Genomic DNA, 10,667 nt, shown 5'->3' with positions numbered 1-10,667 from the left:
AGAGACAGAGAGAGACAGAGACAGAGAGAGAGACAGAGAGAGAGAGAGACAGAGAGAGAGAGACAGAGAGAGAGAGAGAGAGAGCGAGAGACAGAGAGCGAGAGAGAGAGTCGTGGGCAGATCTCAGGGGCAGATGTGGTCTGTTCAGCTGAAAGACCAAACACGACGGGATGGATCTCTGCACGGCGTGATCAGAGTGAAGAAGCTGCCTCCAAAGCAGAAAAGCTCGGTGACTATTTCTTTACCGTCTGTTTTTTGCGCGCTGCTGATGCGTCAGGCTGCTTTTGCGTCAGGCTGCTTTTGCATGAAATGTTTCCAACTGTTTTTAAGGGGGGACATAGCAGGGATGGGATTAATGTGATCTGTGAGAGGGGATTCCTGCTGCAGCCAACTTTATTCAGCGCGCCGTCGATGGCTGCAGGGCATTCACCAGAGAATAAGTATGACAGAGGAGACTGTACTGCGATAAAAAGACAGAGGCAGAAGGGGAGGAATCGACCTGGGATATAAGTCGGCTTAATGTGGGGCGGATGAGACAAAGATGGATGAGAGAAGCGGTGATTCTGCAGAGAAGGACAAATGGATCAAAAGTGTCTTTAAAAATGATATACGGCAATTCATCCTCATAAACCCAACCTGAGCTTGAGCTGCATTTATCAGGGGTGATTAACAAAGGAGAAGAAACACACCACAAGGATGAAGCAACAGACACACACACACACACACACACACATGGACATCAAAGCAAAAGAGCTCATTATCTCCACTGGCCAATTAACAAAATCCGTCCAATACTTGCTTTGTAATTACAGTTTGTAATGTTTTAACTCGTTTCACTGTTCTGTCAGCCATAATGAACGTTTCCATGCACCTTCAGTCTTCACCTAATCTTTACCTTCCTGAGTTGAATATCGGCAGGAACCGGAGAGCATTTGAACGCCGGCGCTTTGAGTGCTCTCAGGTGCGCCGTGAGATTTTTGCCATTCAAATGGCGACGCCATGAATAAAAACATTAGTTTATTGTTTTGTGAACCGATTAGAATTTCGATCTTTTATTTGAAAATTCGAACGCAAAGCAGTTCTTGCCTGACATTTCTGGCTGATGGACATTTATTACCTAATTTCAGTAAATGCTGATCAAATCCTAATTATAGAGGTTAGTTTCAAAGCACAGGGAGGAAATGGTTGAGCTTTGTTCATAATGCAGCAGCTCTTTCTTCGTGCTTTCATCATTCCTACTTATCTGTGATCCTCATGCGGGTTATCTCTGGTATTTGGGGTTGCAGATGTGGAATTCGTGTTGTTGCGCGTCAGGCCTGTTTTCAGATGGGGCTCAGAAGATGAGATATTTAACATGTTTGAAATTCAGGACTCTTTAATCTCCTGGTAAATTGTTGTTTCAAATAAATCTGCGTGTGTGACAATCCGCTGAGCCGTCACATACGAGTTTATGTGTGCTGTACACACACATGCAGATGCACACACACTCGAAATGCCATGACATTTTGCCACATATGGGACTTGTCCATTATTCATGAAAGCGCTAACACCAGAGCTGAATACACAACAGAATGTGACAGTATTTAAATTTAAATACAGCTTTGATTAAATTTTTTATGCCGACTGTGCAGACTGCGAATATTTTACCAAAGGCCAGATATATATATATATATATATATATTTTTTTTTTTATTTTTTTTTTACTAAACTCATAACTAAAATAGAAGCGGTGAATAGAATCAATAGAGATTAAAAGGTCATCTATGTCCGGCCCCGAATGGAGGATCAGTGGATTTAAAAAGGATTTAAAAAATAATAGGTTTTATCAACAAAAAAACATAAAACCAATCTAGGACGGAGCTTCGGAAAAACCCTCAAAATTGTACATCTTTGTTTCTAAATGATTTTTAATTTTTAATATTATATACCGGTATATTGATCATTTTCCAACCGCTTTAGAGCTGGAAAGTACAGAGTTAAGCACAGCATTGCGTAGCAAATAAGAGGCAGCATTAAAACTAACATACTATGAGCATGCTAATATGGTCAGAACAAATTAGACATCATGAAATGCGTTGAATTGACAGCCCTGGTGGGGGTGATGGAGGGAGGAACAGATTGAGAAAATGGAGCGCAGGAAGCCCAATGTCTCAGGATGAGATGGAGGAGCTGGATGTGTCTGTTTGAGGAGTGACTTCTAGAGCAGCTTAGGAAGGAATTTGATCAGGACAAACAGAGAATTACATAGTCGAGCGTAGTCAGGCCTCAACGCCCGTACAGGTTACCGGTAGTGGTGAGCTCAAAGTCAAGAAGAAATCTGCAAAGGTGCCGCTGAGAGGGAAGAAAGTGAAGAAACTCATGGAGAGAAAATGTCTCCAGGCGGTTCAGCTAAAGGAGCGTTGCAGCAGAGTTAACCAAGGATATGCTGAATATATTAAAAGCTCTTGACGTTGCCAAAAGGGTAATGCTGACATTGTAAAAAGTTGACATACATAATCATAGAAAAACCCATTGCTGTGTGAAAAGTGTAGAGCACGCCTGCATTGAAGCGAGTGATGAGCTCCAGGCTGGGAGAGTCGGTAGGAAAGTGGGGGGATGGTTTAAAGTATAGTTAAAGAAGGATGGACATGCAAGCAAGTCAAGGAGCCTCAGACTCTGGAGGCGTCTGGTGGGAAGGAAGCAGCAGCAGTCAGATCCCATTATCCCGTTCATAATTCAGACTTATTCGAGAGGAAACTGAGATTCTAATTCAAAAAGTTGGATTATGAATTTAGCATTATCTGATATTCCTCATAGCATCTAAGACGCCCCCTCCCCCAGAGCTATACAATATATCATTCTAATTATTTTGTGTAAAATAGAAGTACGCATGGTTTTAGTGATGAAGTAGGATTGTAGCGATAATGGTCTAATGATGTGTTTTTGTTTTGTGAGTCACAGTTTTATTATACTATTGACACAATGCTATCACTTCGTGGGTGATATTCAACATGCTAGTTGCTGAAACCTCTCTTTCATCAGCGAACAGAGCTTTCCGGACAGAACCCAGGATTATTTCTGTTTCTGACGGAATCTCTTAAAAGGCACAGGCTCGTCTGCAGTGAAATGAAACGTGGTCCTATGAAGTGCTGTGGAAAGCCCACCATCAATGAAGCATTCTGTTTGTGTCATGGATGCATGCTGTTGAGTCACTCAATTCAAGAGGGCGTACTATATCTATAATGCAGGGATTTGTCATTGAGTATCAGCCATTTTCAACTCAGCTACATGCCGAGTGCCCCAGTTTTTTCCTCGATTTTCCAAGCCCCACAGAATATTATTTACTATGACTGTGCAAATGCCACATGAAAGATTAAAAGTCTCTTCTTTCATCGGAATGAAAAAATGTTTTCCTACCATTTCCAGTTCCGGAGTTATTGGGCATTGAAGAGAGGCAGATTTCAATGTCAGGGTCGGCAAATGAATGTTTGGGTTTCAAAAAACGTGTTTCGACGTGAATGGCACCCAAAGAGTTAATAGGATCCATGGGTGCGTATTTACTATCCAGCCAATAGAGGAGTATATATGATGTATATGAGATGCATTTCATGCAGAGATCGCCCAGAATAAGTTCAGGATGATCATAGCGGGATATAAAGCCAAATTTTCTACTGCACAGGCCCAGATAGTAATAATAGAAAAAAGTATTATTTGAAAACCATCTGAGGAAGCTGTAGCTCAGGGGGGGGTCCACTGTGGTTTTCACAGAACAGTGAGTTTCTGTGGGTGAGTGTGGACTGAGAGACATTTTGGGATAGCTGGCAGTCAGGGCTGGACAAGTTGAATAGTTTGTAGAATAAATCATCAGCTGGAGTGAATCCACCTACCGGTAAATCATTTGGGTGAATGTCAGCATCGCAGAAGAAATCGGAACTTTTTTTTAAAACAAACTTTAAACTCAAAAAAGCTATGCTATTGGAAAAGGTTTTTGTTGCTGAACCCAATACAACCTAAAATGAAAAGCTTTTCAGTAAGAATTGAAATGCTAACCTTCCTTTCCCCACAAATTAAGATTGTATCTTTAATGATTTTGTTACGGAGAAATAAAGTGTCAAGCTGAAAAAAATGCTTTTAGGAACTGTTAAAGAGCACCAGAGGCTTCCAGAACATTTCATGTTTAAGAGCAGTAAAGATGGGGAAATGGTATGGGGAAAATGGTATGAAGTGCCCCCCCCCCCAAATAAATCTCCAATTTAGTCTTTCAGTCTCAGGAGTGAAATGTTCAGTTTCAGCAGACCAAAGAACCAGCATCAGCTGGTGACTCTGCAGCAAGCAGGAAGGCACGGCTGCAGGAAACTACCACTTGCTGCTATTTTAAAACCTACATACATCATGTTCAGAGGATAAAATGGTTTTAGTCCAGTGGGTTCACATCTTGCCTCACAGCATGCATAAATATGGAGTATTATTCTCAGACAGAAAAAAAGAAAAGAAAATGGAAACATTGTGTAAAATAGATCCACATTTTAATTTGCAATAAATAAATGTATGAGATCAAATTTGGAATTTTTAGTCTCACAATTCTCAAAATCTTCCCCACGCATTAAGGTGGAAATGAAGAAAAGTGTGTACGTGTGTGTGCGCATGACTAATAGCTTGGAAGAGAATTATACATACCTTGTTGCCTGGAAACAAAAAGCATCGTTAGGTCCAATTATCAGCCACTTTAGCTCACAATGAACCAGCCTCGTCACAGATCTCAAAACAACACGTCATTAATGACATCGAGGCACACGGAGAGCAGGACAGAGTAGGACTGAGCGACACCAGGGAAAGAGAAAACATGAGGGAAAGGTGGAGTTAACCAAATAAGAGTGTCAAAATGTAAGGAGAGCCAGCAGGTATCGATAAAGTATCAGTGGAAGCAAAGCATGCCCGTTGATATGATTAAAGCTTACAAAAATGTAGATATAATGGTATGTATTTTTAAAAAGGGCAATGTTGATAATATCCAGAAGTTTGAAGACCAGCTAAATCCTAGTGCTATAGCCACTAACACCTGCATTCGTCTGCAAACCCATGCTTCAGGGGCAAACACACATATCTCAGGTCTCCAGGTAAACGTACATAATCATTCCTGACCGAAAACCTTAGAACCTTAACATGTTGTTTTTATTTTTCCACATTTTTTGTCTTCCTGAAGGGTCCACGCATGATGTTATAATGCAGCACAATGAACATAGTTTACAGTGGAGATCTGGAAGATAAGAGACGAAGACCGGTGGTGACCTCTTGCTTTCATTCTGGTCATGGTCTTTTATCTCCCCCCCCCCCTCCTGTTTGAAGTGTCTATCTGCTGCCAGAGATCAAGTCAAGACGCAAGGCCGGTCAAACCCAAATACTCAACAGACTCCCCGAGTGTGAGCGAGGCTGGGAAAGTTTCTGCTTGATACTTCTCAACACACTGTGCCGTGCAGAGATACACAGTGGAACCTTGTTTGCAGTTAATATGCTGTACAGGAGGCTGGGACTCAGCTGTCTTTGTAAAAACTGATTATGAGAAGTCTAATTTCATCAGATAAGGATGCCTTCATTTGGGAGGATAAGCAGCTCCAGGCATCAAGCCTGGCAGGTGTTCAATGAGACAAGCGCTCCCCCTGCCGTTACTCCTCATGACAGCCTCATCGCAGCTCGGCTCAGAGCCGATGACCGCTGCAGATCGTCATTTTTGTTAGCACACGCACATTCACACACACACACACACACACACGCACAAATGTGTGTATGAAACTGGAGGAAAATAAAAATCTGTGAACTGAGACCTGTCTACAAAATGATTTAAATATTTGTTATTTCTCTTTTCACAATTTATTGTTGGACGTAACTGTTACTATGCAATTAAAATTAGTATTTGTAAGAAATATTTTGCTTTTGATTTTTGGGATTTCTCCATTTGAAAATAAATCCTTATTAATTGCGGGGATGGCTTGATAGAAGAAGTGTGTTCTGCATCTTTTCCCCAATTAATGTCTGGCTCTGAATCAAAGCTGCAGAAGTGTTCTCTCTGCTTTCAGGCAGAGCGGAGGATGCGGGTGAAAGCTCTTGTGTCAGCAAGCATCAGGCGTGCTAAAGAGTCCCGAAGGGAGACATCACTTCTCTGGCAGCTTTATCAGACAGGAAAGACTTTTTAAATGTAGAAAGGTTTGAGTGTTTTATTTTTCAGATTTATAATAAGTCTCACTCCTCTCTCCTTTTCTCTCATGCAAATCCATCCCAAACATCAGCCAGGATGTCAGTGATGGACGCCTCATTGATAGATCACAATGAAACTGGAATCTCTACTGCAGGCAATGGGACCTTCCTCCGTTTCACCCCAACCTCCGCCTCCACATCAGCGGCGGCCTCTTCACCGGGACGTCTAGCTGACGTCTACGTCTACGTGTGGCTCTTCCTTGGACTGCTGGCGTTCTTGTTGTTGCTGCTCGTCATCTCCCTCTACAGGCTGAAGAACATCATCTCCTCCTCGTCTTCTCTCCCCGATGTCTGCAGCGAGGGAGGGAGCTCCTTCACCAACTTTGAGATCTGCAGCATCTCCTCCCAAAGGTCCACCATCTCCACGGTGTCCACATGAGGAGGACGGAAGGAAGGAAGCACAAGAGGACCGATTGGACGTACATTTTAAGGGCATTTCTTCATGCATGCAGCAATAAACGAGCACGCACGCACACACACACACACACACACACACACACACACACACAGAAGCCCTCTTCAACGTGATAAAATGCCTCAAAGACAGCATGGTATTATACTCCATGCATGTACATCCTAAACTGGATTGAATTAGCATAAATGGGAGATTTAGAGCTCACAAACTGAGCAAAAAGACACTTATGCGGCTTATTTTAAAAGTACTAACTATTTTCCTTTGCAGGAAAAAGAATAATGAAGAATTTATTCTGGTTATTTTTTATTTCTTGAACTGTTAAATTTACCGTGAAAAAACAACAACAACAAAGTACGGTACGTTGTTTTCCAGCGCTGCCTTTTTTCAGCATGCCTCATAAAGCCTGTCAACAACTTTGCAAAGTCAGAATTTAACTAGAAATGCATGATACTGCCTCAGTTGTTAACTCAGGCTTTGGGATTATATGAATCATATTTTACCATAATAAAAGATAACATAACTTAAAAAACATTCCACATACCAATTTGTTCACGGTTCCTGGGCAGCAGCGATCTGTCAGGACATCCCGCTGTGGATAAAGGCTAGAACGTAGTGATGACTTTGTCTTGACAGGCAGTCAGACGCTACAGCTGCAGACAAAATAGCTCAAAAATAGTATCAGCGACGAGATGAAATCCTGGCCCAGGCAGACAGGCACAGCGGAACAGATCGCATGCTCCCGTCTGCCAGCTCTAAGGTGTGCGGTGACAGAACTAGGTGCAGCTGGCAGCCTCTTCTGAACTCCAGGACGAAACCACATCAACGTTCGCTTCCACTCAAAACACACAGTGTTCATTTTTATTACCGGGAGATGAAGCTTCTTTGATATGGCAGCAGAAATACACCACACATGCCCCAGCAGGGAGGCGAACAAGGTTGACGTCTGTCCGACTACACTAGGTCTACCGCTCCTTTCTTTGGTGACACATTAGTCCCTTTCCACATCAGCCAAGGTCTTTGGTTCCTTCACATCGGTGGGAAGATTCAGGATCTAAGAATTGGCTTCACACGGATTCACAATCTCGAAACAATCTGGTCTGCGTTTCCTCCGTTTCATGTTTTGTTTTATAGGTTAGATCTCAATGGGTTGTAAGTTGTGCAAATTTTACGAACGAAGGAACATCATTATTTTCTTCATCCATAAATGTAGGCAACAAAATGTTTTACATCTTAAAAATGGACTTCTATTTCAGATGTTATGATCTGTATGCATACCAGTCAGAATACTATATAATATATAAATACATATTAACCTTTGGGTTAAATGTAACACAAGAGAGGCAATTTGAGACTTTTTCCCCCATTAATGTAAAAACCATTATTTTGATATGGTGATACTAAAACTTTTCCGTGCAGATTATGTTGTTTCGAAATTAGAATTCAGTTAAGGTTCTTCCTTCATGCGCTGGACGTGTATAAACGGGATAACTCAAATATTAACAGTTTAAATGAACTCTAGACGTTATCTCATTAAAATCCTTGTTTTCCCAATTTAAGTGAGCAGTGTCTGTTCTTATAGTCACCTTACCTTGAAGGATTTACTGTCACGTACATAATCTGTTCTTCTATTACACCTATACTAATAACTATGAGGGATATACTCTCATTTTTATCTCTAATTCATTGCTGCATAAGGAGCTTCAATACCCTGTTAAAGGAAACTCCATGGAGCAGAGTTCCACTTATACTCATGACGTGCAATTGTCCAAAGGTAGACGTGGAAGAGGTGCAGCTGGAACAGTTTTCCTTTAAGGAGCTCCACAGTAAAGACTCGCGTTGCATGCCTCGCACTATATTTGTCCTGAGGCTACTGGTTTATCTGAGACAGGAAGGATTCTTTAGCAGCAACAATAAGACACACTACATGCCATGATGCAAAAGATATCTTGAGTGAACGAGGATGTGAGATGAACGACAAGCAAGTCATCAAATTCTTTGCATATTTTATTTTTCTTATGATTTTTTTTTTGGAACTCACACATGTCATATTTTACATCTTTGCAATAAAACATGAATACAATAATTTTTAGGGTTTCATAGATCCAAAAATATTTAACCTTTTTTGGATGCGTAAGTCGAACCTGTCGTTAGAGTGTGTGCATGTGCGCATTTGATCAAGATGGCTTCACACATACCGAACTTATCCCGCCTGTCACCAGTCTCCTCCCGCCTCTCCGCCTCCATCAGCTACAGAATCATGATATTGCTTACAACTGTGTGTGGTTGTAAAACCTAATAATCACATATGAGCTCAACAGTTTAAATACAAACATCAATGCACAAATAATCCCGTAGGGAAGATGGACCTAAACGAAATGGCAGCCGACCAGAAAAAACCAAGCCAATAAATAATGATGTGTGATTGGTGCAAAGTGCAAATACAAAACAAAACTCTTACATTGATTCTCTCTCTCTTTTTTTTTTTTTTATAATCAAGAAATGTGGGTAAGTGAAGGTTTCCTTTGCACTTTCAGTCTTATTCAGCGTCCCATCAAGCCAGAACCAAGACTATATGTACATATTTGACAAAACAATCACCAAATATACAAAGGAAATCGTGTCAGTCATCTTCTGTGGCCATCTCCGGCACAATCGTCACCATCTTTGACACCGCCATTATTATCGTCAGCCTCGTCGACATTATAATAATTATTACACAATATTTTACATACGGCAAGTCATTAATAAAATAAAGGTGATAAGCGCAGTTTGTGTAGTGAAGTGACTCGGAGGCTCTGTAGGAGGCAGAGCCCTAATTACATAAAAATCAGATTCAACCCTGCTGCAGGTGGATGGAAGAAATTTAATTATTAAATAAAAGGAAACCAGATTAAAAATGAAAGAAAGAAATCAGATTAAATCAGAACCCCAGCCAAATTTTTAAGGGTCTTTTGTTTTTGTTTTTTTTCTTTTAAGATCAAGCCAATAGCACCGGTTTTTGAACAGTGGGTGGCGCTGGTTCACCTCTGACCATTTCTAATCCCTTTAGAGGCATTGAGAGAGGCTTAATTTATATTCCACCCAAAAGAAATCCCAGACTGAAATTAAAACAAATAAAAACTAGAAGTCAAAACCAAAAAAAGATTTAAGGGAAAAGAAATCTTATGCTCTTTGTCTGTGAAGCGTTAAGCGTACCAGCGATGGCAACGGCAACCAGTCCTGTGAGTGGCACGGATATGATCGACCTCTACATGGTCTGCATGAATCCATTCTGCAGCACTTCTATTTTGTTAGCAGGTTTTAGTGTGTATCTTCTGGCTGTTATGTGTCTGTGATTGCACACACACACGGGCACACACACATATGTGCACAGAAGAAGCCGTTTCCACCACGGTTGCCGTGTCCTCACATCAACTTCAGAAGGGATCAGAGTCTGAAGGCCCGGTACTCGTCTTTACTTCCCCTTGATACCTGTAGTTTCCCCCACGTCGCAGATACACAGCGTGTGTCACTTCCTCTTCCTCTCCCTCTTTCCTCAGCTCTCCCTCCTCGTCTTCCTCACACTGTCCATCTCAGTACCTGTTCTGGTGTTCGTAGTGCCAGCGGTTGAAGTCTATGTTGAATGCCACAATGCTGCCAGATGCCATCCCAGTGATCAGAGTCCTGAGAGTAGAGAGTCACATTTCAGAATCATGCCATCATCAGTGCACAAGAAAGACATATTTGGAGCATTTTTCCTCCAACCTGGAATGAGTGTGAGGTCTTGGGAAAAATGATACTGATCATTCAGTGTAATTTTTCCCTACTTTGAGGGAAATAATTTCTCCTTTGAGGTTTCTCCAGCGATAGCGCAGAGGTTTGCTTTACCTCTGGTCATGTGAGAGATCCATGGCACGAATGCCGGCATCACAGCCCGGGTAGATGTAAAGCTGTTTGAAATCACACGCCTGCCACACCTCCACGACGCCGTTATCTCCTCCCGTCACCAAGTTCTGTCCGTCACTACTCAACAGGATCGCCT

The 10,667-nt window shown here is 41.7% G+C and overlaps 2 protein-coding genes across 2 annotated transcripts in view; one reads left to right on the top strand and one right to left on the bottom strand.

Annotated features, from left to right (window-relative positions):
• Positions 1 to 6,268: 6,268 nt before the first annotated feature.
• On the top strand, positions 6,269 to 6,610 carry LOC137900863 (serine-rich and transmembrane domain-containing protein 1). The gene has a single exon (XM_068745007.1). The coding sequence runs from the start codon at positions 6,269 to 6,271 to the stop codon at positions 6,608 to 6,610; it is 342 nt and encodes a 113-aa protein (XP_068601108.1).
• Positions 6,611 to 10,218: 3,608 nt separating this feature from the next.
• Positions 10,219 to 10,667, bottom strand: part of nbeaa (neurobeachin a) — a 70,576-nt gene continuing 70,127 nt past the window's right edge. Inside the window, 2 exon segments of the mRNA XM_068744861.1 lie at positions 10,219 to 10,309; positions 10,514 to 10,665. Coding sequence (XP_068600962.1) covers positions 10,219 to 10,309; positions 10,514 to 10,665 — 243 coding nt within the window.

This window comes from Brachionichthys hirsutus, chromosome 10 (assembly GCF_040956055.1).
Source record: "Brachionichthys hirsutus isolate HB-005 chromosome 10, CSIRO-AGI_Bhir_v1, whole genome shotgun sequence".
NCBI lineage: Eukaryota > Metazoa > Chordata > Actinopteri > Lophiiformes > Brachionichthyidae > Brachionichthys > Brachionichthys hirsutus.
Note: the sequence above shows the minus strand (reverse complement) of the source record. Positions and strands in the feature narration are given on the sequence as shown.